Source organism: Centroberyx gerrardi, chromosome 23, assembly GCF_048128805.1.
Source record: "Centroberyx gerrardi isolate f3 chromosome 23, fCenGer3.hap1.cur.20231027, whole genome shotgun sequence".
Lineage (NCBI taxonomy): Eukaryota > Metazoa > Chordata > Actinopteri > Beryciformes > Berycidae > Centroberyx > Centroberyx gerrardi.
Window position 1 is genome coordinate 22,928,761 of NC_136019.1, and position 24,229 is coordinate 22,952,989.

At 42.4% G+C, this 24,229-nt stretch overlaps 1 protein-coding gene across 2 annotated transcripts in view; it reads right to left on the minus strand.

Annotated features, from left to right (window-relative positions):
* The window catches only part of mtmr1a (myotubularin related protein 1a), a 57,425-nt gene continuing 33,196 nt past the window's right edge, over positions 1 to 24,229 (minus strand). For both annotated transcript variants that reach the window (XM_071926417.2, XM_071926416.2), the window contains 7 exons: positions 22,838 to 22,996; positions 22,700 to 22,747; positions 21,041 to 21,133; positions 20,410 to 20,523; positions 18,319 to 18,362; positions 18,087 to 18,219; positions 1 to 2,652 (listed from right to left, as the gene is read on the minus strand). In XM_071926417.2, coding sequence (XP_071782518.1) covers positions 2,485 to 2,652; positions 18,087 to 18,219; positions 18,319 to 18,362; positions 20,410 to 20,523; positions 21,041 to 21,133; positions 22,700 to 22,747; positions 22,838 to 22,996 — 759 coding nt within the window. In that variant the 3' untranslated portion in view covers positions 1 to 2,484. The remainder of the gene's footprint in view (positions 2,653 to 18,086; positions 18,220 to 18,318; positions 18,363 to 20,409; positions 20,524 to 21,040; positions 21,134 to 22,699; positions 22,748 to 22,837; positions 22,997 to 24,229) is intronic.

Below are 24,229 nucleotides of genomic sequence, written 5' to 3' on the forward strand. Positions count from 1 at the left end.
TTTTGAATTCTTACTTTTATTTTGAAAGTGGAATGTCAGAAGTGGTTATGGCTCATTATGGGATTTTGTGTTTTTTAATACCTCACTTATTAGGCAGACAAATGATTTACATGAATGACAAGATTCACATGCCACTCAACTATTCAGACTTCAAAAACACATGTCATTACATAAGAATAAAGGGAATGACATTGCAATAATGTAGAACACACTGACTAGATGACCAAAATAAATACAACACAGCTATGGGTAAAGACTGATGTGTGAACAAAGGAAAATTGCAGCCATTTCTATTGGTATTCTACTGGTATTGTCTAGGCCTTTTCAGTCAGTAGGGAGACATTTGGGTTCCCAACATGAACTTCTCATGAGGATCATTTCTGTTTCAAGGGATTACAGATGATGTAAGGCTGGATTAACATTGGCACCAAAGATTTGACGCATACATCTGATATTTCCATAGCTGTCCTGGAGGAAAGCTGCCTGAATCTAATATTTTCCTTTGAGAAAATCAGGAGGAGGAGGGTTACCAAGTTAGACAGATATCTCAGAAAATAATGCAATAACTTGTCAAGTGTTGGTCACAATGAGAGATCATTTGGCTACAGAACATCTATTAGAACCAATAGGCAAGGTGAATTTCATGTTATTGAAAAGACTTAAGAATTATATCAAATCCTCTTTTGCAGGTGGCTGGCTAACAGCAACTTGGAATCCTCCCCCAGATCTGTACCACAAGGAAAACTAAAGAATTGAATTAAAATAGATTTCCTGTTAGTGTGTAAATATATTGTTGGGATAATTAGGGCCTTTGAGAACCTGGCCTTGCTTACCGGCAGAGTTACACAGTCAAAGAAACAATACTTTAATTTTGAAACCAGTTCCGTGTACAAAGACCTATAGTTTGGTTAATTTATAATAAACACATTAGAAATTCAAGTGAATTTTCACATCAGAGACAAAAATCACTAGTCTAAAAGAAGAGATACAGGAGCAGTAACATGACATGACGTTATGAAACGTCTTAATAGGACAAAGGCAAACTAAACTACAAAAACATCCAGATTTTCAAAGGAGCATAAGAAAAAAATTAGAAATGTGTACAGCGGTTAGGAGCAGACCATGGACCAAAAAAAGTGCTTGATTATTACTTAATATTTAATAAAAACAAGCTCAGAACACTTGAATTGGGTAATTGACTGATGTGTCCCTTTTTGAAACTATTTTCAAGCTTGTTTTTACGATTTTGGTGCCTATAATTGGGGAGCAAAATTTATATAGGTATATATAACATTTTTGAAGTGATTACACAAAATTTGCATGTTCTTGTAAAGCCCTCCTCACATTTGAGTGACTGATACGTGCTTTTCTGACTAGCAAAGTGAATTAACATAAACCATAATCATAGCCCTCTCAATACCCCAAAAACCCCAAAACTGGTTTCTTCGGTCATTTGTATGGTCAGACCCACATTTTTACCCAAACCTGGTAAGGAGATGAAGACAACATGTACAGCAGTACATCACCACCAAACCACCTGCTGCATTCCACTGGGTGGGTTTAACTTAGACACTAAAGATCTGCTGTCATCATAGCTGTCCAGGGATAAACCACATGAAATTAGATTTTTTACCTGTTCAGACTCAGACTTGGTGAGGTGCTGATTATTGGATGTTAGAACATATCAATAGTAAAACGAGGAAAAGGTCACAATCTTCTCACAAGTCAACATCAGTAGTCAATAAATGACTATTTCTCTTTTTACCACATAAGATTAAAAATCTGACCTCTTTCTGCCAGTCATGAAGAATGCTATGCATGCCAACCATTTGGTTCATGTTCAGCTATCTTTACCACTTAATACAGGAAAGATATTTGCAATAACATACATAAGTAGCGTGCTATCTGAAATCAGCTAGATAGATAGATAGATAGATAGATAGATAGATTTTTAGTCAGATAGATTTTTAATCCTATGTGGTAAAAAGAGAAATATATATGTATATTCTTTCAAAAAACAGCAGTGCCACATTTTATATTTCTACACATCATTTGTGAGAGTAATTGATAGTGGTGATAATCTGTGATAAACAGTTAACATTTTGGCAGGTAGAAATATATTAGTATGATCTATTCATATTTACAATTCAAATGTTAGACTTGATTTAGTCAAAATACTATGGTGTGTCCCTTTTTACAAGAAGATACTACATTTTTCACATTTCTCTTCATTAAAAAATAAGACAAATATGAAACTTCAGTTGAGTTTTGAGCTGCAGACATCACTGCAGTTTAACTTCTCCATGACACAAACACTACAGGTAAAAGACCACGCATGAAGTAAACACGGTGAGTGTGTGTGTGTGTGTGTGGGTGGGTGTGTGCGTGTGCCAGAGGGTGGTGTGTAAGGGAGTTCCTGTGATGTGTGTGTGTCAGACTGTGGTGTATAGGGGTATTCCTGCAATGTGTGTGTATGTGTGTGTGTCAGACGGTGGTGTGTAGGGGAGTTCCTGTGGTGTGTGTGGGGGAGGAAGTGTGTTCAGAGGAGGACAGGGAGTGGGAGGCGGAGGTCTCCCTCTGCAACTCCTCCACCTTCCTCTGGAGCTCTGCCCTCAGGACCAGCAGCTCCTTTAGCGTCTGGTGCACCGGCATCTGATGGTGAGGACGGCACACAGATAAAAGACAAATCAGAATGTTGGTAACAAAAGGCTCCCCGATACTTCTGGATGGATAACTCAAAAATGGAACCAGGGCAAGGTGGCGGTAAACACAAAAAAACATAAAGCAAGATCTTAGCTTCAGGTAGCCAACCTGAGGTACAAAAAGGCCCAGCAACATTGCTGTTAAGAGTTGCAATGTCTCATTTAGACATTGCAATTAATTTGGGTTTTTCCATTTTCCCTGCTGAAAAATGCGAAGTGGTCCAAATGTGACTCTGGATTCAAAGACTCAATAGGGAGAAAGAGCTGGGACTTTGGGTTGGTCTACCTGGCGGTCTTGGAGTTCCAATGTTGGGAAAGGACTGGAAACCCAGTGAATAAGACAGCAGTTAGCCAAAGTGTAGATGCCATAGGTGTAGGCTAGACTTTTGACAAAAACTGTTAACATTTCTCCAACAAAATTAATGCAGAACAATCCTGAGGGTTCCAGATAGTAACTAAGCATTTAAGCATTACTAAAAAACAAAAACAAACATAAAATCTGTGTAAGATAAATGTAACAAATGTACTGTAATTAATAGTAAACTACTACTTTTTTAACACTTGTCCTGTCAAGAAAAGTAAGCTGCAATCTTGCCAGTCACCTAGACCAATGGCTTTAAGTCATGTGGAGGTCCAAGTGGAGGTGCAAGTTTTCATTTTTCATTTCATTTTCCAAACAATCACTACAGCAGCTGAACTTGCTAATGAGTTCTACCCTCTCTGGTTGAAAGTGTGCTAATCACTGAAATTAGGTGCTGTGGCTGGAATGAAAACCTGCAGACATTGGACCTTGATGGCACATGATTGAAAACCACTGGTCTAGATAGGAAGCTGGGTTGTCCACTGCCACAAATTCAGATAGCTACACAACACACTTGATGATGAATCTGTTCTGTGTTGAACACATCTGTTATAGCTACATATATCGATCAGTAGCTAGATTGCCAGATCACTATATAACTGGTTCAAGTGCAGGTAGCTGGTTAGGTAGGCTATGTTAGAGAGTTGGTCAACTCCTGGGTAGCTAGTTAGGCTATGTTAGAATGTTAGATAATCCCTAGGTAGCTGGTTAAGTAGGCTATGCTAGAAAGTTTGGTATATATTATACTGAACAAAAATATAAACCATTTTTCATGAGTTGAAATAAAAGATCTAAGACTTTTTCTATACACACAAAAGGCTTATTTCTCTCAAATTTTGTTCACAAATTTGTTTAAATCCTTGTTAGTGAGCACTTCTCCTTTGCCAAGATAATCCATCCACCTGACAGGTGTGGCATATCAAGATGCTGATTAAACAGCATGATTATTGCACAGGTGTGCCTTGGGCTGGTCACCATAAAAGGCCACTCTAAAATGTGTTCTGTTTTTATCACACAACACAATGCCACAGATGTCGCAAGTTTTGAGGGAGCGTGCAATTGGCATGCTGACTACAGGAATGTCCACCAGAGCTCATGTTGCAGCATGATAATGCACGGCCCCATGTTGCAAGGATCTGTACACAATTCCTGGAAGCTGAAAACATCCCAGTTCTTGCATGGCCTGCATACTCACCAGACATGTCACCCATTGAGCATGTTTGGGACGCTCTGGATCGGCGTGTACGACAGCGTGTTCCGATATCCAGCAACTTCGCACAGCCATTGAAGAGGAGTGGACCAACATTCCACAGGCCACAATCAACAACCTGATCAACTCTATGCGAAGGAGACGTGTCGCACTGCATGAGGCAAATGGTGGTCACACCAGATACTGACTAGTTTTCAAAAAATGCATATCTGTAGCCCTAGTCATGTGAGATCCATAGTTCAGTTCAAAAGCACAAAAAACAATGAACTGGGAGGGAAATTGCTGCAGCTCTTGGTGTGAACGTATTGGCAGCAAAACAGCGATAGAGAGGTCTTCGTGACAGGTAACGTTAAGCTTATTATGTCCGTTTAATTTACTATAATGTCAACTTGATTAGCTACTGTAGCTCTATGTGGCAATGAATGCAGTTCACGATCACAAGGTAAACCCTTGGCATTAACAGTAATTAAGCCGTGCTACAATGTTGTTGTTTTTTTACGGTAACGCTAGATGCTGGATATTGCTAATGTTAGCTAGTGTGTGTGTGTGTGTGTTTGTGTGCGTGTTTGATACAGCTTGTGCAGACGTCTCCCAATATGTCGTTTGAGCATAAATGCCTCAGTGTCGTCCAACACTTTTCATAAGACACCTGTTGACACTTGTCTTATAACCATAAAACAGCCTTAAGGCTGGTGGTGCCAGGTAGGTTAGGCTATGTAGACAAGGACCCGGATACTACTAACATGTCGCAATTCCCAGCGCAAAAGCAATTGCGGGTGCAACTGGTACCGCCAGCGCAAGGTACTTACTAAAGTAGGGCACGCAAATGAGCGGAGGCGCAGATATTTAATTAGAATTGTGACTGCGCTAATATCAGGGCCAAGCAATGCGCACAATAGCCCATTAGCGGCAACGTAATGATGGGCAAAAGAAGCGCATATGTCTCTCCAGTGGAGCTGGAAGTGTTGGTGGCAGAGAAAACCCCAAAGAGCTGCAGGGAAGACATATTTAACCTGCACGTAAAAAGTCACTCTGGAACGACATAAAGTGAATGCAGTTGGGCACCAGAAGCGCGATTTAGCAGAGGGAAAAAGCACTGGTATGATATGAGGAGGTGAGCCAAACTGTTTACCACAAATAAAGCCAAAGAGGAGCCTTAATTCCCTTGGAGGAGCAAGTGCAGGAGAGCCTGACTGAGACAAAGGTGCCAGGTGTGGGAGGGATGGAGACCTGGGCTGCGGTCGAATAGTCAAAAAAATACGTCCTAACTCCTATTCCTAACCACTTTTCCTTGACCTCGTTGGAAAACGTCATGAGGTCAAGGAAAGATGTCAAGGAGAATTCATAAGGACTTAGGAAAAGACAACCGCGGTGCTAAGAGAATCCGACTGCACTTACACTAGGCTACATAATTATGCGACGGCGGATGTTAATGACGTGGGTCTGCCGTGGTGAAACTACAATGTTCCGGAGATGGACTACTAAAAGCGCATCTTAGATACTTCGCCCCGTGCGTTCTTACCGTGTTGTTTCATGCAGGCTATATAAACGTGGACAACCCAGTGAAAAATATTACTTCATCACCAAGGTTGGAATTGAAATAAAAAAGGAATATAGGCTACCAGTCACAAAAGTGAAACGAAATGGTTGTCACACTGAGAATGGTTGCTCACGCTCACCCTCCTGTCCACTCATATTTATCGACATGAATCCCAATTAGTATGATTGTATGAAAATTATTGTTAAATTCATGCAACATAGGCATAACTTGTTAGGCCTACAAATCTACTACTGTACATATCATCATTCTTAAGTTTCAAACATGTTGAATTAAAAACATCATCTGGCTAAAAACGTCTCATATCCCTTTTTCTAGAAAGACAGACTTCTGTGTTATGGTTAATATGCTGATTATGATCTGATTATAAGCCTATGCATATAATAGCTTAAGAACCACCACACACCTCAGTAAACACCTTGAAATGTTGACTTGATTGTGCTTTGAAGTTGTTATGGCTGATACAGGCCTTTATTAAGGCAAGGGTTTCAGCATCTGTGACTGAAGTAAAATTAATTAATGATATTCCTAAAGGCTGGCAATACAACAACGCTCAGAATGAAGAAATAACTAATGCAAACTGAGCATAGGTTACGCTACAACGTTAACTTCACTTTGATCATTTTACGACAGCAGCGTAACGTTCATAGTTCACCTCTATGGGTTTAACATATTGTTGAAAGTTCAAAACATATAAGCATATTAGCAAGTTATGGCATAAGATGGAACATGCTTAATAAGCAACGGTAACTTGCTTGATGATCTGCGTCCCTTGTCGGTCATGATCGTTTGTTTTTGTGAACGGCCGAATGGTGCGTCGTTGCTGCCGCAAAGAATTGTGGGACGGCATTATCTCCTTTCCTTTCGTAAAGGATGGTCCAGTGTATCCTATGCTAAAGGAGCTAAGTAAGGAAGCATTGAAGCACCTTTCCTTAGTATGTAGAGAATTCGAACAGCTCTTATCATGGCTGCCACTTAGGTACTTCCGGGTCATTTCACTCAGTTAGGAACCTTCCTAAGCAAAAAAGACTATTCGACCGCAGCCCCAGTGAAGGTATGGTTACATATAGCTGGAGAAGCCACGCACACACCTCTCCACTGTCGTGAGTTATTACACACACATCTTTTAGCTGCATTGTTTTAATCAAGGCAATGTCGTGGAGACATTGGCTCATAATAAGTGTCAGCAAATCCAGAGAAGAGCCTGCAACTTTTCCTTTTTGTATATTTAGGTAATAGTCTGAATATTGAGTGCGCATTCTGCTACTCTGCCAATGAGGCTTAAATGGTGCATTTTTAAGTCAGCATACTCGTTTAAACCCTGCGATCTAATGACTGCATATTATGCTGTGTAGATGACTGTGTCACTTTGATCTTGGAGCCGGTTCCAGAGACAGTCTCTGTGGAGCCGGCCTATGCGCAAAATGATAAGACATGCTTTTCCTAGGTCTTAAATTCCGTACGCAATCGACAGGTGATAATGGCCACTGCCAATTTCCATAAATCCCTCCCTTTATTTTGCGTCTCAGTCTTGGAACACCCACAAATGCATATGCAATTAGACCAAACCGCAAAAAACGGCACACACAGATCAACCCATGGTTTCAGGCGCAAATGCCCTGTGCACTGGCTTAGTAGATCAGAAAACAAGGTTTTAGCACCCGCAATGCGATTTGCACTGGCGCAAAGCTTTAGTAGATCCGGTAGGTAGGTTGTAATGTCTTGATGAAATCTGCTTTGGTGTGTCATTTTTTTTCCTGATGTTTATTGTTCTGAATTCCCCGTCTTTCACCAGCAGGTGGTATCACTACATAAGGTACAGCTTGGGAATTTGGTAAGGCAGTGAGTAGGACGACTAAGGGGGTCCTTTACATGCGCTCTGCCGTAGTTTTTCTCTCTTTGATCTGGACTGTCGGTGATTGAGCAGCATATGAGTGAATGAGCAAATGTAAGTTGGCTGAAATGTGTAATTAGTTAAATCTACCGTTATTGTTGCATAGCCTGTACCCTGTCATGACGTTTTGATGACTCAGGTTCAGCTGTTGATTCATTTGGCCATTACCACCTCATAAATAATTATAATGCCACGATGCTAAAGTTAGCATGCTAACACAAAATCGCTAATGCTAATGCTAAATCGCTAATGCTAACGCTAATCGGCTAATACCTTTATGTTAATGTTAATATGCTGCTGCTAGCTATTTTAACTCAATGCTGGTTTGTGTACTGACTTATTTCTTGGTTGTGTATTGATTTATAATTCCAGAGACCATATGACTGTTCAAGATTATGGCATTTATGGCATTAAAGTCCGAAGGAATCTGAGATCCCTGCTTCTGTGTCACTCTCTGATCGGAGATCTACTGTAGATGAAGAGACTAGCCTAAGTTTTCTGAGAAGACGCAACTACTACATCTTATATCTTCAATATTGGTCCTTCGAGCCGGATATCTTCACCTGCAGTGGTTACAGTATGGCAGAGCAGGGAGCAACAGCAGCCCCAGACGCAACATCAGGTCAGTGACAGAGTAGGCACCTTCCATCTCATCTGCAAGATTATCAGGTGACCCTGCCACAATCATTGACAACGTCTAAACCTCTTAGTGCCAGCAGTCCGGAGTTGCGGTTATCTAGTAGGCAGCAGATGTCTTCTGTAACAGATGACCAGCTTCATACAATGCTCGGGCATCCAAGGGGTCTGATACGGAGTCCAAGCGATGAGGTAGAGGAATTGGAACTAGCTACTCTCTCTAACCAGCTGAGTGAAGGTCTGAGGCTTGGACATTCTTTGTCAGCGGAGGACATTAGTGGGCCTTCCTCAGTACAAAATGCCAGCTTTTGTGATCTACCCCAAAGCTCTCAACAAGCTTATTCATCCCACAGTGCAGTACCTATGTCTGTTTACGCCCCTACATCGTCGCCCATCATCTGCAATGCAGGACCCAATACACCTGTACTGCCGTTTACATCAATACCGGGACAGTTAGGGCCAACGCAGTTTCTCGTCCAGCAACCAATGATATCAACGGGCTATACAGTGCCATCCACTTCACTACCAACAGTGCCATCAACGCTACTGTCGGCAGTAGGTCCCATTTTTTCTGCCCCGCCAGTTAACCCTAGCTTGGCACAGCCTATTCTATCTCAAACCCCAGGGACTGGGCATGCAGGTGCCCACCCATTGATGAGAAGCCAGCAACAGGTGCTTCAGCCAACATTAAGCATGCAAACCCAATCAGTGCCCATACAGTCAGGAGCACCAGTTACCTATCCCCTTGCAGTGACAGCTGGACAGGGCACAAATCAGCCGTTGGCGACAGCAGCAGCCTATCCTCAGTACTTGCCTGCTTCTAGTCAATTCATGCCAGTGTATCTGACCCAACCAGGAACTGTTCCAGTTTCAGCTCCTCAGCACCAGCCGACGGAGATGCATCAGCTCGCATCCACAGGATCGCCAACACTATATCAACCCCTACCTGTGGTAGCGGCTCAGCCCCCTTTCTTCCATCCCTCAGCTACACTGGTTTCTCAGCCCCAACCAGTTCAGACAGCCTAACAGCCAGGGTATCCCTCATATAATCCATTAGCTTTCCAGCCAGCTGTTTCAGCTCAAACAGTCCATCAGCCATTCTCAGCCGTGTCTCCACTCCCTACTCAACCAGTTCCAGTGCCAGCACTTCCCAAGTTGGTGAATGATAGCGAAAGGGAATTCACAGATCTGAAGATGGCACTGGACTATTTGTTGACTCCACACACTGAACTGTCTGAACACTATAAATATTGAGTCCTTATGGAACACCTGGTACTGGAAGAAGCGCGCCTTATTGCTCAGGCTTGTCGCCACCACCCTCAGCCATATTCAGCAGCTATGCAAGCCTTACAGCGACAATATGGGCAACCGCACCAGCTCGCACAAGGTGAAATCACATATTTTATTTGAGGGACAGTTTTATAGAGCATCTGCAAGCACGTGGCCAACTGCAGACATACAGTCTCAACCCCTACAACCTCCAGGATCTTGCAGAGTGGCTAAGAGTGAAGACTGAAGTGCAACGGTTGTCTTCCAAAATGGCTCAACGGAACCTACCTGAGAAGTCGCTGACAGCAAAAAGGGACAAACCCTTTAATGTGCCGAAGCCAAAGAGCCAGCAACCTGTGACGATCTATCACGGAAGTGATACCCCTACCGCGGAGCCTGTTTCACGAACACAGTCAGTTCCTTCCAATCCAAAGTCAAAGAAAGCAGCAAAACTCTGTCTTTTCTGTGAAGGTACTGACCACTATCTTTCACAGTGCCCTACAATTATCACACAGACTGCTGATCAGATAGAGACATGGATTGCAGAGGGAAAGAGATGTCGTAAGTGTGGCCGCACTAGTCACAGACCTGACGCATGTACACTCAAAAAGGCTTGCATTGAATGTCAGGAAATCCACCTACGAGTCTTGCACGTCATCGCTAAGCCAAGTCCAGGGGTGTACCTCATCACGCCACTCAAGAGAACCTCCCTCACCCCTACTAAACAAGGTGTTTATCTGAAGGTTGTTCCTGTCATAATAAGGAATGGTAGTAAGTCGCTACACACCTATGCCATACTAGATGACGGCGCTGAGCGCACCATCATACTTACAGAAGCAACACATCAACTTGGTCTGGTAGGTCAAGCTGAGTCCATGGCACTGAGGACGATCCGTCACGATATAGCTCACCTCAGTGGTGCATCAGTTGACTTTCACATATCGTCCACCATACAGCCAGACAAGAGACATTTCATCCGCAGTGCCTTTACAGCTAGCCGCCTGGTTCTTGCAGATCAGTCATATCCGGTGCCCCTTTTGCAGAAGCGCCACCAACATCTCAGAGGGATACTGATCCAGCCCTTTGATAATGTCCAGCTGCTTCTCCTCATCGGATCGGATAACACCCACCTAATCGTGGCGAAGGAACCAGTTCACATTAACCCTAATGGTGGGCCAGCAGCGGTTCACACAGAGCTTGGCTGGGAACTTCAAGGAGCAGATGGCCTTACACCACACCAAGTCCCAACCAATTGCTACTTCAATTCTATCAGATCAACCCCAGAAGACCTCCATCAACACGTGGAACGCCTTTGGCAGGTCGACGTCCTGCCCTTCAGGAGCGAAAAGCTGGTAACCCGCTCCCGCCAAGATCAGGAAGCTATCAGTCTCCTAGAAGCACGCACTACTCAAGTGAAGTTTGGAGACACACTGAGGTATGCAACACCACTACCCCGCATCAAGGGAGCCCCCTTACTGAAAGCAACAGCTGAAGCCGTGATGCCAACTCTTCGTACCGAAAGACGGTTGGTGAAAGATCCTGTTATGGTCAACATCTATGAGGAGCACATAAGGAAACTACTTGATGGAGGGTGCATCAGAAAGATCAGTACAGATGAAGTAGCCGAAACACGTGAGTCGTGGTTCGTCCCTCACCACCTTGTCGAGCATAACGGGAAACACCGGCTGGTGTTTAATTGCTCATTCTCATATCAAGGGCTCTCCCTCAACTGCTGCTGCTGCCGGGTCCAACACTTGGGCCATCACTTCTTGGTGTACTCCTGCGATTTCGACAGTATGCCATGGCGGTGAGCGAAGATATCAAGGCAATGTTTCACCAGGTATGCCTTCTGCCTGAGGACCAAGCCCTTGTGAGATTTGTTTGGAGGAACCTGAGACGCGACGAAGCACCAGGTGTCTACCAGTGGCAGGTCCTACCATTTGGGACCACTAGCAGCCCCTGCTGCGCAACATTTGCCTTGCAGAAACATGTGCGGGACCACATAACTGGAAATGAGGATATAATGCAAGCTCTAGAGGAGTCATTTTATGTCAACAACTGCCTTCGGAGCCTTCCAACTGCTGCAGAGGCAAAGTCCTTTGTGGATAAGTTACGCGACCTCTTGTCAGCTGGGGGTTTCGAGATAAGACAATGGGCAAGCAACGACCAAAAGGCAGTGTCCCATCTTCCAACTGATGCCAGATTCGAAAGCACGGAACTTTGGCTCTTGGAGAAGCACAGTGACCCCCAAGAACCTGCTTTGGGCCTGAGCTGGCATTGTTTCTCAGACAGGCTTGGCTATAAAGTCAGACCCGTGGAAGTGTCATCTCCCACTATGCACAATATATACCGGGTACTGGCCACCCAGTATGATCCTTTGGGTGTGATAATCCCCTTTACTATGCGGGCCAAAGTTCTCATTCAGCAACTGTGGGCAAAGAAAAGGAATTGGGATGATCCAAACCTTCCTCCTGACCTCCTGGATGCGTGGACCAAATGGGAGAGAGAACTACCAAATCTGAGTAACATCACACTACCACGGATGTATACATTGCCGGAGCTGAACCCTGAAGCCACTGAATACAGCTTACATGTGTTTTGCGATGCGTCGGAGCAAGCGTACGGTTCAGTGGCTTACCTTGTGATGAAAAGTGAAAGCAAGATCCATGTCGCCTTTGTAATGGCGCGTTCCAGGGTTGCTCCTAAGAAACAACTGTCGCGATAGTCTGGCGAAGTACCAAATCAAATTCCAATTCAACCCACCTGGAGCTCCCTACTTTGGAGGCATGTGGGAGTGCGAAATCCGCTCGATCAAAAATGCTCTCCGGGTGGTAATTGGAACTGAAGCTCTACAGGAAGAAGTTCTACTTACCCTTCTGATTGAGGTAGAAGGTATCCTCAATGCTAAACCGCTTGGATATGTGACATCAGACATAGCGGACCCAGATCCTGTCATGCCTAGCATGCTGCTGATGGGGCGGCGGGACGCCTCTTTGCCCCAAGTGACCTATGCACCCACCTCTGTCACCAAAAAACGATGGCAGCATAGTCAGATGATGGCAGATCACTTTTGGGCCCAGTTTATTAGGAACTATCTACCCACCCTTCAGGTCCGGCATAAATGGCAGCAACCAGCTGAAAACTTGGCCCTGGATTCTGTGGTAATGATTGTTGACCCACAGTTGCCCCGTGCTTCTTGGCCTGTAGGGAAGGTTGTCCAGGTCAACGCCAGCTCGGATGGATGTATAAGATCTGCTGAAGTTCAAGTCAAGTCTGTGGCCCGGCTGGTTCAACCGCCAGCAATACCAGGGGCCTCATGTATAAACAGTGCGCACGTACAAAAAGGATGCGTACGCTGGTTTTCACGCACACGCGGGATGTATAAAAATGAACGTGACGTGAGAATGTGCGGGCCATGCCGCAAACTCTAGACCAGCCGTGAGAATGTGCGGGCCGTCCCGCAAACTCTTGTCTGGCTCTGTCAGTTGGCGACGCCAAACTACAAAGTAGTGAAACTCTCCAAATGTTTCAAAATAACATTTTCACTCAATTCACTGTGCTATGTCTATGAAGTAGTCTATGAAAAACCATAATTATTTCCGCTGATACACCATAATAGTTTGATTATTTATGTGGATAATGTTTAACATTAGAAAGGCCAAAACCCATCTGGCATTGTTAGTTTCAATTTTTAGTTCCTCCAACACTTGAGGAAAATGGTATTTTTTCCTCCTCCATGACTTTTCCTAAATATGAGGGTTTTAAATGAATGAAAAAAGCCACTTAGGAAATAGATACAGGCACTCTCCACTATATCGCCACGTTGGTTTGTGTGAATGCGCGTCTCTCTCTCCTCCGGCTTGCTTCAAGTAGGTCTGACTTATTGAGCGCAATGAAAACCTAGTCAAACTAATTTCCCACAGATGACATCAGGCCTTACTCACAGTGCCAAAACCAAGATCGCCAGTAAACTGGATAGTTTTCTTTGTTTATGTGACATGGAGATGTTAACGCACGTCGGGGACTGTACAGTTGCCGAGGCGCACAGAGATCTATGGCGCACAGGAGGCGAGGCGCACAGATCCATCTCTCCTGGGAAGAAAACGCAGTGTCGGGTGGGCAGATGCACTTGGAATAAGTCCTGGAACAACTGTGTGATGTCCAAATGATTTGTGTGTAGTACCTGCTCACACAAACCACCGAAGTTGTGCGCTGACTGCGGGACTGAATGGTAAGAAAGGAAAGGCCACCCGTGTGTAAAACTAAAAAAAAAAAGCAGTGTAGAAAAAAATGCCACAAATTGCCATATTTGGAGCGGCAGCACTGCGAACACTGGACATGTCACATTATATGGTTTTGTTTTTAATCTTTGAATCAGTTCAATTGTGCAATTTTACCTTTATTTACAAGAACACTGCATGTGTAAAAGCACATTGGACATATTTGGAGAGGGGAGCACTGAACACAGGCACATTCACCATCATTTTTGACAAGAAGGTGACAAGAGGGGCGTATTTATAGTCATTTGCATAGTTAATTCTGGGAGGAGACAAGGCGGGGTAAGAGGCTCGTGCATGTGCGCTCAATTTCACGTTGATTGGGATGTATAAAGGAAAGGTGCGCAGGACCTGGCGTGCGCACGGTTTTATACATCTGAAAATTTCTGTGCATACGTACTTTTCAAGTTTTGTGAGTACGCCATCTTTCAGTATGAAATCTACGCAGTCTTTTATACATGAGGCCCCAAATTCCACGTTTATCTTTCATTGCGTTTCAGATTCTCAGCGGCTGTCAAACCCTGAGTGCACGCTGGCTACGTTGGTGGTGAACGCACGCGCACCGCGAGGGGAACCGTCAGGGCCTATTATATTCTAAAAAATTATATTTAAAAAGTCATCAGTTCTAATTTTATTTTATCAATTCATAATTTGACAATCAACATCTATCGTTGGAAAAGGTCAGCCTTTGCTTTTTATTTTCTCCAATACTACCTACCTTTGGTGTGAATATAATAAAATATGGTTATTTATGGTGGAGGGAGGGTCATGCATTTTCCCCCAGTCACCCAGTCAGGAAAAATGTTTGTAGCTCCGGGGGAGGGTCAAGATAAAAAAAAAAGTCCCCCCCCCCCCCCCCCCCCCATAAATAACGAACAGTCCCTAAATAATTATAATGCCACGATGCTAACGCGAAATTGCTAATGCTAATGCTAAATCGCTAATGCTAACGCTAATTGGCTAATACCTTTATGTTAATGTTAATATGCTGCTGCTAGCTATTTTAACTCAATGCTGGTTTGTGTACTGACTTATTTCTTGGTTGTGTATTGATTTATAATTCCAGAGACCATATGACTGTAGACAGTAGTAGACTGTAGTAGATCGAAGATCTACTGTAGATGAAGAGACTAGCTTAAGTTTTCTGAGAAGATGCAACTACTACATCTTATATCTTCAATAGTTTATCATATTTCATTCTGTTCTATGATTGATTGTTGATCAGTTAGATCTAGTTAGGCTCTTACTCTGTAAAGTCCTTTGTGACATGTCTGAGAAGCTGACCAATATAATAGTGTCAAACGTAATATATCAATTGTACATTCACAATTTTCAATTCCCAACATCTAGGCCAGTGGTTCCCAAACTTTTTCTGTCAGGCCCCCCTTTTATGAAAAAGGAACATTTTCAGCCACCAACACGTCAAGACGTTTTATGTATTTAATTGCCACTTTTCAATTCGGCATACATACTACCCTCCAAATTGCATTTATTTCAATACATTTTAAATTTTTTCAGACCGGATGCACCGGCTATTCCCACAGTCTTCTTCCGCCAAAACACATAAACCGAATTTAAAAGTTGACATTTTATTAAAATGCAAGCTGTTTGGCGGATTATAAACATGCCGAATTAGCCGTAGGAAAGGCTAACGGCTAGCTAAATGTTAGCTAAGATATTCAGTAATGGTGTATTTATGACCCAGTTATTATTTCTATTGGTTAGCTAGAAGGCTAAATCGCTAATGCTAACGCTAATCGGCTAATACCTTTACCGTAAATCCTCTAATAGTGACCTGTAGTCAATTAAAAGCCGGGTCTCTGATAAAGGCCGGGGGCGTGGTCGACACGAACAAATAAAGGCCGGCCTCAAATACAGTCCGGGGAAAAAAACAAAGGAAACAAGACTAGGTCAAAACCTAGTATATGGCTGGACCGTGTCCGTCTCCTCTCTCCGCCGCTGTCCTCTCCACCACGGCCACGGTCCGCAATGATCCTCCCAATCCAAGCCCCGGACCCCCGCCGAAATCTCAGCCAGATCACCGGGAACACATCGGCGCCCAGCTATCGGCACTGGCCGGAACCGTGCCTCCGGGAAACCCCGGGGGCACGCTGAAACCTCCATGCTTGTCTGTGTCTCTCTCTCCGCCGACAGAACAGAGGGCTGTCAGGTGGACTGAGCTCGCGCATATGCATCGAAATGAACGCCGATATGATATAACTGTATAGATTCTATTCTTAGGTTCAGTTAGCTTCAGTTAGCTTCAGCTTACATGCAAACAACGGTGGATACCGGTAAACTCCTGGTGTCTGTTTGTAACTGTAGTTTGTAGTAACGTACAAGTGCCACAAGATGGCTCGGCCGGCAGAAATCTCTGGAGCATGCCGTCGTCGATTACCGTAATTATCGAAATGCATTGTAGTAACAAAAAAACGTCTAGCTGACGTATCCCAACAGAAGCAGATCAGAAAACAAGGAGGCTTCGTACTAAAATATGAGCAAATATACTTATCAAACAGAGGGAATTAGAAATAAAGGCCTGTCTCTAATATAAGCCTGCTTCCAATAAAGGCCTGGTACCCTCTGCAGTTGAGGTAAATAAAGGCCCGGGCCAGTATTAGAGGATTTACGGTATGTTAATGTTAATATGCTGCTGCTAGCTATTTTAACTCAATGCTGGTTTGTGTACTGACTTATTTCTTGGTTGTGTATTGATTTATAATTCCAGAGACCATATGACTGTTCAAGATTATGACACTGTGCATTGGTGCATATGGCATTAAAGTCCGAAGGAATCTGCGATCCCTGCTCCTGTGTCACTCTCTGATCGGAGATCTACTGTAGATGAAGAGACTAGCCTAAGTTTTCTGAGAAGACGCAGCTACTACATCTTATATCTTCAATAGTTTATCCTATTTCATTCTGTTCTATGATTGATTGTTGATCAGTTAGATCTAGTTAGGCTCTTTCTCTGTAAAGTCCTTTGTGACATTTGGTCTTAGGGTTTTATTTCCATTGTGGTCTTTTACTATTTAGTTATTCATGACTGAATTTAAATTTAGTTTGTTAAAAACTATTTCTCTCAATCCCACTGTGACTTCTCTATTGGAAGCCACAGTGGGGAAAGTTTTTGTCATGCCTCTCATCACTCAAATATATGAACTTGAACTTCTACTTAGAAAAAGTGAGTAATGATTGCTACACTTCATTTATACTTGATTTAAAAATCATAAAAATATAATCATAAAATTATTTTTAATGTGGGCATTCCAACGAGTTAAACACGTCGACGATTCCAAGTTGTAGCAACAAGATGCCATCCCATTCTTATGCTTCTTCCCATATGACACGCAGCATAGCAGCAAACCAAACCCTGACATGACAGAGTGTGAAGAGAAATGCAGTTGAATTTAGCCTAGCATAGTTTGTTTTGTTTTGTTTTGTTTTTGGGGGGGGGGGGGGGGGGAGATACAATACAACACAATACAATACAATTTTAATCCCCAAGGGGCAATTTGATTTGGGGCATTGTAAAAACAGACAGTCAGATACAAAAGAACCATATTTGAGCTGAAAGTGCAAGTGCAATTAAAAAAGGAAATTGGCAACAGTCCATACATCTGACTGCCTTTCATGTGCCAAGCTCCAAATAGAGCGCGAAACTGTCCTTCAGCATTTTGTTTACTATGCGAATGGCCTCTGGTACAAATGATACTCTGCGCCGGTTGGTAGAGCTCCCCTCTTGGGAGGTGCAGGTGCCGCCTAACAGGGAGCAGTTGACACTGGGACTAGAGAGTATTGTCCCCCAGGATGTCGTACTCATGTCCTTTATCCCTAGTTTCAAATGCTCCCTTAACAAGTCAAGAGAAAGAAATGTAAGTGGACTAGATACATTTGGTCACTGAATTGCGAAGTGCTTACTGGTCTTACAAATGTCTTTCTGTTTTGGTTGTTGACTAGTTTTACTGGTTAGATTGTGGCTTTCTGTTTTGGTTGTTGGCTGGTTTTACTGGCCAGTCTGTGGTTTTCTGTTTTGGTTGTGAGCTAGTTTCAACCGGGCAGGTCAGCAGCCTGCTGCCAGGAAGACAAACTCCACCAAGCTGATACGTCACCATCTAACAGGGATACCTTAAACATGTGCACCCACACAGTACATCACACTTAAAAGAGCCAGCCTACCTGTGGCCTCATGCATGGGTTCCAGCGGGTATAATAACTGGTCCACAGCTCCAGATGTCTGGAGGAGGCCAGCGGATACAGAACATGGTGCTCATAGTCCACATAGAATGGATTGGTGAAGTCCTCTGGCTGGCTGGAGGGGAAGAAAAATAAAAGTCAGTACATTTTTCAGCCATTCTTTTACTATCAGTCACTCACTCCCTAAAATGAATGAATAAAGCAACCATCTTACCTGTTAATGTAGGACCACAGTGAAACTGTTTTGGTCTGCACTTCCTAGACAAGGCAGAGGAAGTAGGCAGAGGCAGGAGAGAAAAGAAACAAATGAAAACTAGCTTAGTGCTAATTTCAAGCTTGCCACTTGTTTTGTCTGAGAAGCTGACCAATATAATAGTGTCATACTAATAGTGTAGTATATCAATTGTACATTCACAATTTTCAATTCCCAACATCTAGGCCAGTGGTTCCCAAACTTTTTCTGTCAGGCCCCCCTTTTATGAAAAAGGAACATTTTCAGCCACCAACACGTCAAGACGTTTTATGTATTTAATTGCCACTTTTCAATTCGGCATACATACTACCCTCCAAATTGTATTTATTTCGCTACATTTTAAATTTTTTCAGACCGGATGCACCGGCTATTCCCACAGTCTTCTTCCACCAAAATACATAAACCGAATTTAAAAGTTGACATTTTATTAAAATGCAAGCTGTTTGGCGGATTATAAACATGCCGAATTAGCCGTAAGAAAGGCTAACGGCTAGCTAAAGTTTAGCTAAGATATTCAGTAATGGTGTATTTATGACCAAGTTATTATTTCTATTGGTTAGCTAGAAGGGTAACTAGTAAAAATGGAATAACAAACAAAAGGTAAAGCACCCAGATATGCTAACACTAGCTAGTTCCCAAACTAAAAAAGCAGCAGCCTTTGTCCTCGCACCTGCCGGCTGCTATTAAAGCCACTGTACCTGACATATTCAAACGGCTTCACTACTTATCAGTTCGCTGCGATTGCTGCATAGCTTGCGGAGGACTGTGAATGCAGCCAAGTCTTTTTGGGGTCCTGGCGTCACAGGCATGGGAGGGTACCACGCTTGAGTGGTAGGAGGGCTTTCAACAACAAAAACACAGCCTTGGCCAACTTCTGTGTTTTTGAATGCAGAAATCTCTGGAGTGGGTGCACCGTGAGCTGTTTACGTTGTTTCACACACTACCATTCAGCAACCCCTGCTGATATTTACTAGTCATATTATGCTTCAGGAAAGCAGATATATTACACATTACACCTTTAAGTTTTTTTAATTCAACCATTACATGGTAAACTCTACTATCCTAATCCAGTATCTAGTTGTAGTGTTCAGTCCATCAGTTATTAAATATATGGCTCTATCAGTAAAATTTACATTTGGTACTCAATATTTATCCCAGAGCTTAGACACATGCAACTGCTCTAGTTAGCTAGCGCCACCAGTAGAGTAGCTTCCGCTGATGTAACTGAATAAAATTGAATGAGCATCCAAAATGAATGGAAGTCCATGAACATTGTCCCTAAAAAAGTTCTTCCTTATGGACTAACCACAGAATTTGAATGGATAGAACGGTCTTTCTCATTCTCATCAACGCTCCTGGATGGTCGGAGCGGCGGCCATTTTTATGTGTACCGTTCCTACATAAAACCTCCTTGGTACCGTTGGCCTAGCTTCCGTATAAACCGACTTACGGCAATTCGCAGCGAGGACCAAGCAGTGGAAAACTGGCGTTGCGCTATCTCTGTGGCTTTGCTGTCAGTGAGGACCTACTCAAGGATTTTTGGACAGATTGGGTTTAATCACGCTATATTACTGTTGGTAAGTCATCACAATTTATTCATTTAACGTTCGTCTTGTAACATTACAAAGCTAACCCACTCACGCTGTGTGGCAGCCGGTGTGACACACTTTACGGCCTTATTGGCCAAACTTCCGTTGTCACCATAGAAACTAACCATAGACGCCATTTTTTGGTGTACCACCCAAAATACCATAGAAAACAGTGTAAAGACCGTTCTATCCATTCAAATTCTGTGGGACTAACCAACATATTGAAGCTCTCCACCTAGTGGCAGGCTTGAAAAGGTTACAGTAGTCAGCTCAGAGCTCAGAAATCTCACAGCAATATTGACATAATGAATTTTAGTTTTCTTTTTAGCTTTCTACTTCGCATGTACAATTTTCCACTTGAAGTATCAAATGTTTACCCAAAATATCAAGGTATCCCCTTATTTGTCAACTGTCACTGCTCTAAAAAACCCACTACCCCTGTTAATAGAGGAATGGTACATACCTTGGCTACCCTCTCCTGTTCGCTGTTATAGAGGAATGTACCAAACAGACAGCTGTAGAGGTGGTCCAGCACCGCGATGAGGAACAGCTCATTGAACTCAAAGGCTGCTGGGAACTACAACCAAGACAACATAACCTGTATTTAACTGTATGCATTTGTCTCCATTTTTACCTTATTTTATACCACGTTTATAAAATATATAGCCTACCTGGTCAGCATCAAAGAGTTTAAAATATTTTAACTACCTTAATTTAAAGTCCCAATCAGTAAGTGTAGTATGGTGCCCTCTGCTGAAACACTGTTGCCCTATTACTGTCTACAGTTTGATTCACTGAAAACTCAATTGACAGATTGAGCTGCTGATAAAAGGACTACAAGATATGTCGCTAAACATGAGTCTTACATGTATTGTAACTGTATGTTACTGTATATTGATTTATCAAAGTTGAAAAAAGCTTATTTAACATGGAATAACCTCTCAGTTGAAACCATCACTAACAACAAGAGATAAATATAGTTTGATTTGATGACTACAGCTGTGCAGGTCTGGTTATGACTAATCTTGGGTTAGCAGTTCTCCAGGTTTTGAAGCCTGGGTCAGAGTTCATAAGGACTGAGGAAGAAGCCTGACCTGTCGAGTCATCTGCCAAACACAGTCGATGAACTGGATGAAGAGAGGTGAGCGCTCCGAATTGGCGTGGTTCTCATCACCATGACCCACACGCTACACAACAGAAAATCACCTTTCAATAGAGATATGTGTATGTAGGTCTGCAACAATTATTCATCATTATCAACAATGCCAAATCATTTATTAGTATTTCTGATTGTCAACTTGTTATCAATAATACTCAGGCATGAACAGATCAACTTGGTGGACTACAGCAGTAGCCTACAATAAGCTTACTCAATCTGTGTCAAGCCGCCCTGAATAAAAAAACAAAGGACATCCAAGCAGAATTTTCAAAATGAAACCCATACTGAGTGCTATATATCCATTTTGGAAAAATTTTGCTTCCTAAATTTCATCAGTCAATATTTCAACTGTTTTGTAAGTAAAGGTCTCGTAACTTTTAACAGTTACCCACAATGGACGTAACTTTAATACCAGCCATTTGACTTTAGTCAATGTTTTTAGTGTCAATGTTTTGAAATGGTGGATATCTAATTTTTGATTAAAACTCTTCATATGTTGCAAAAGTTCCAAAATGAAAATAAAGAATATAAGGAGAAATCTGTACAAAATAAAAATACAATTTCTTTTCCCAAAATGACAAGTACATTTTAATCCTTGTGACATAATGATATAAACCAATATCCACACATGCAGGCCAGCTGTGTTGCTGTTTTCATCTCTTTTCTAAAGCTTGTTGTCAAAACCCGGGCCGACTCAAAGCTCCTCCCAGCCCATTCAGTAGCTTTTCATTTTTTTAAAACTAGCTTGTCTCCTCCCTCTCTGTTTAAAAGCAGCACTCACCCCCTCCCATCCCTGAAAAAAATTCTCGTAATGGTGGAATCGATGAAGCGAGCGAGTAAACATGTTAAACTAGTAAACTTGTTACCTACCACTTCACTTGTCATTGTGGGACATGTACCTTTCAGTGGGAGAAAAATCTGGCTAAGTGAGACTGGTAACCGGCGACTTCTCCGTAGGTATGTTTAACTAAGCTATTAGCCTTTATGCACGGTTTGTCCTTAGGGGATTCTGTAGTCCAGTAGTTTTGCTGTGCTTTATTTACAAATGTGTTGCAGTTTCTGTCACCCTCTGGTGGTCTGAAAATCGCTTAGTCCAGGTTTAAAATTGGAGCTCTGGTGCCAAAAGTGACAAATTTAGTTTTTTTGTTTTGAAGGCCAGTCTAATTCTAGCTTTCTCTGGCTAGTGTGGTGCTGGTAATCTAGCATTTGAAAAGACAAGAGGGTGTCTTCAAAGTTAAGTGTAAATATGTTATATAAGCACAGTGCTAACAGTATTAACTGTGCAGATAACTGCAGAGGCAATATTTTTATGACATCTTAAAAAATGTTTTAATATTTAAGCAAAAGACTGCAGTCTCAATTTGTACCAGCACAGTGCTATCGTCGACCTTACGTTCGCTAAAATAACAATAGTTGTAACGATGACGATACTGCAATGGCACTGTTTACATGTCGATGATCCGATGGCACTGTTTACATTTCTTGAGCTGACAAATCAATTAGTTGCTAGAATAATCGTCAGAATAATTGGTTCTAAAAATAATCAATTGTTGCAGCATATGCTTATCCCTCCTTCCCTCTCCCCATTCCTTACAGCAGCAAACTTGTGTCCAAAACTGATCCACTCCTTCTCCACCAGAACCTGGAAACACAAACACACACATACATACATTACTATGTTGGACAGATGAAGCCTAAAGGATATAGTTTTTCTACTGTTGTTGTGTGTGACCTGGAATCCTCTGAGAGTGCGGTAGTGGCTGTCCAGCATCAGCATGGCCAGAGAGGTGAGCTGGGCGGTTCGGTCCCAGCCGTCACTACAGTGAACCACTACAGATGTCTTCCCAGACTCCAGCTTATCAGCAATCCTCACTGCCCCGGCTAGCAGCAGCTAAACACGACAGGACCACCGGTAAGCACATTAACAACAGTAGAATGAAAGTCATCTTGTTACTACTCCCTTTTGTATTCAAAGCTCAGTGAGAAAGGTGTCATTAGGAATCTGATATAAAATAGTATTACATAAGATAATGAATTAAACATGACAGGACTATTTCCATAGAAAATGTATTCTGCATTGATCCTAATGACTTGTGGACTGCTTAAGACCAAAATAATTATTTACATATTCAGTATTCCTAACATTCAAAATCAAATTTCTGTTGTTGTTCAGTTCATGCAGTTCTTAATGAGGTTTTTATATTTGTCAATGGGAAAATTAATGTTGAAGTGGACTGAGGCTGACATGAGTCAAAATGTGTCAGCAACTCGTGGTTGGTTATATTTCATCACAAAGGCAGTCCAACTTGGCTTCACTGGTCTTTTACCTAATTTTAACTATTATCAGTGTGGAATTAATGGCCAGACAGAATAATTTCACACAGTTGTCTTTTAGTTAGTCCCCTTCCACTGAATAGGCAGGGTTGATCAGCCTGCCATCCCTCTGGTAATGATTTCACTTCAGTTTGAGAATGTTTTCACATCTTGTTGGTTGACGGAACCCTGGAGTGTTTCCTTCTTAGTTGGGTTGGTTTGGCCGTAAGAGAACACAGCCTTCAGAACATGACCTTGTTGAGAGGGAGGTTTCTCAGTATGTTTCCAAACCAACTCTGGTTGACGTGACCCAACCCAACTAAAGGAAGCACTGTGCATTATGAGTTAATGACTCTAATATCACAGAAACTTGATTAATAGGGAAATAGAAATTGTTCACGGTTGTTTGACTTGAATGTCAGCATAATCTTTTGTTTCTACAAGCTGAATTGGAAAACTGAGACAATTAAATGAATGACTATGTTTACATGCTCAGAGAATAGTGTTCCTAACTGATACTCAGTAACCGGGTTTTGGGTTGGTGCATGTAACCATCCTAACTGGGCTAGAACTTGGTAAACTCAGATTCCGATTATGAGAAACCTGGTTAAGATGTCTAGCCTACCCCCATATTAAACCTGTAACTGTGGCATGGAAACATCTTACTGTTTTCACTTTTGGCTTTCACCGTCTGTCAAACAACATTAAAGGTCTGATATTTTACACTTTCCAGTGTTTTATTTTATGTCTAGGGATAAAAGATGTCTAAGGATAAAAGAAAAGACACATAGCTCGTAAAATAACAAAAAAT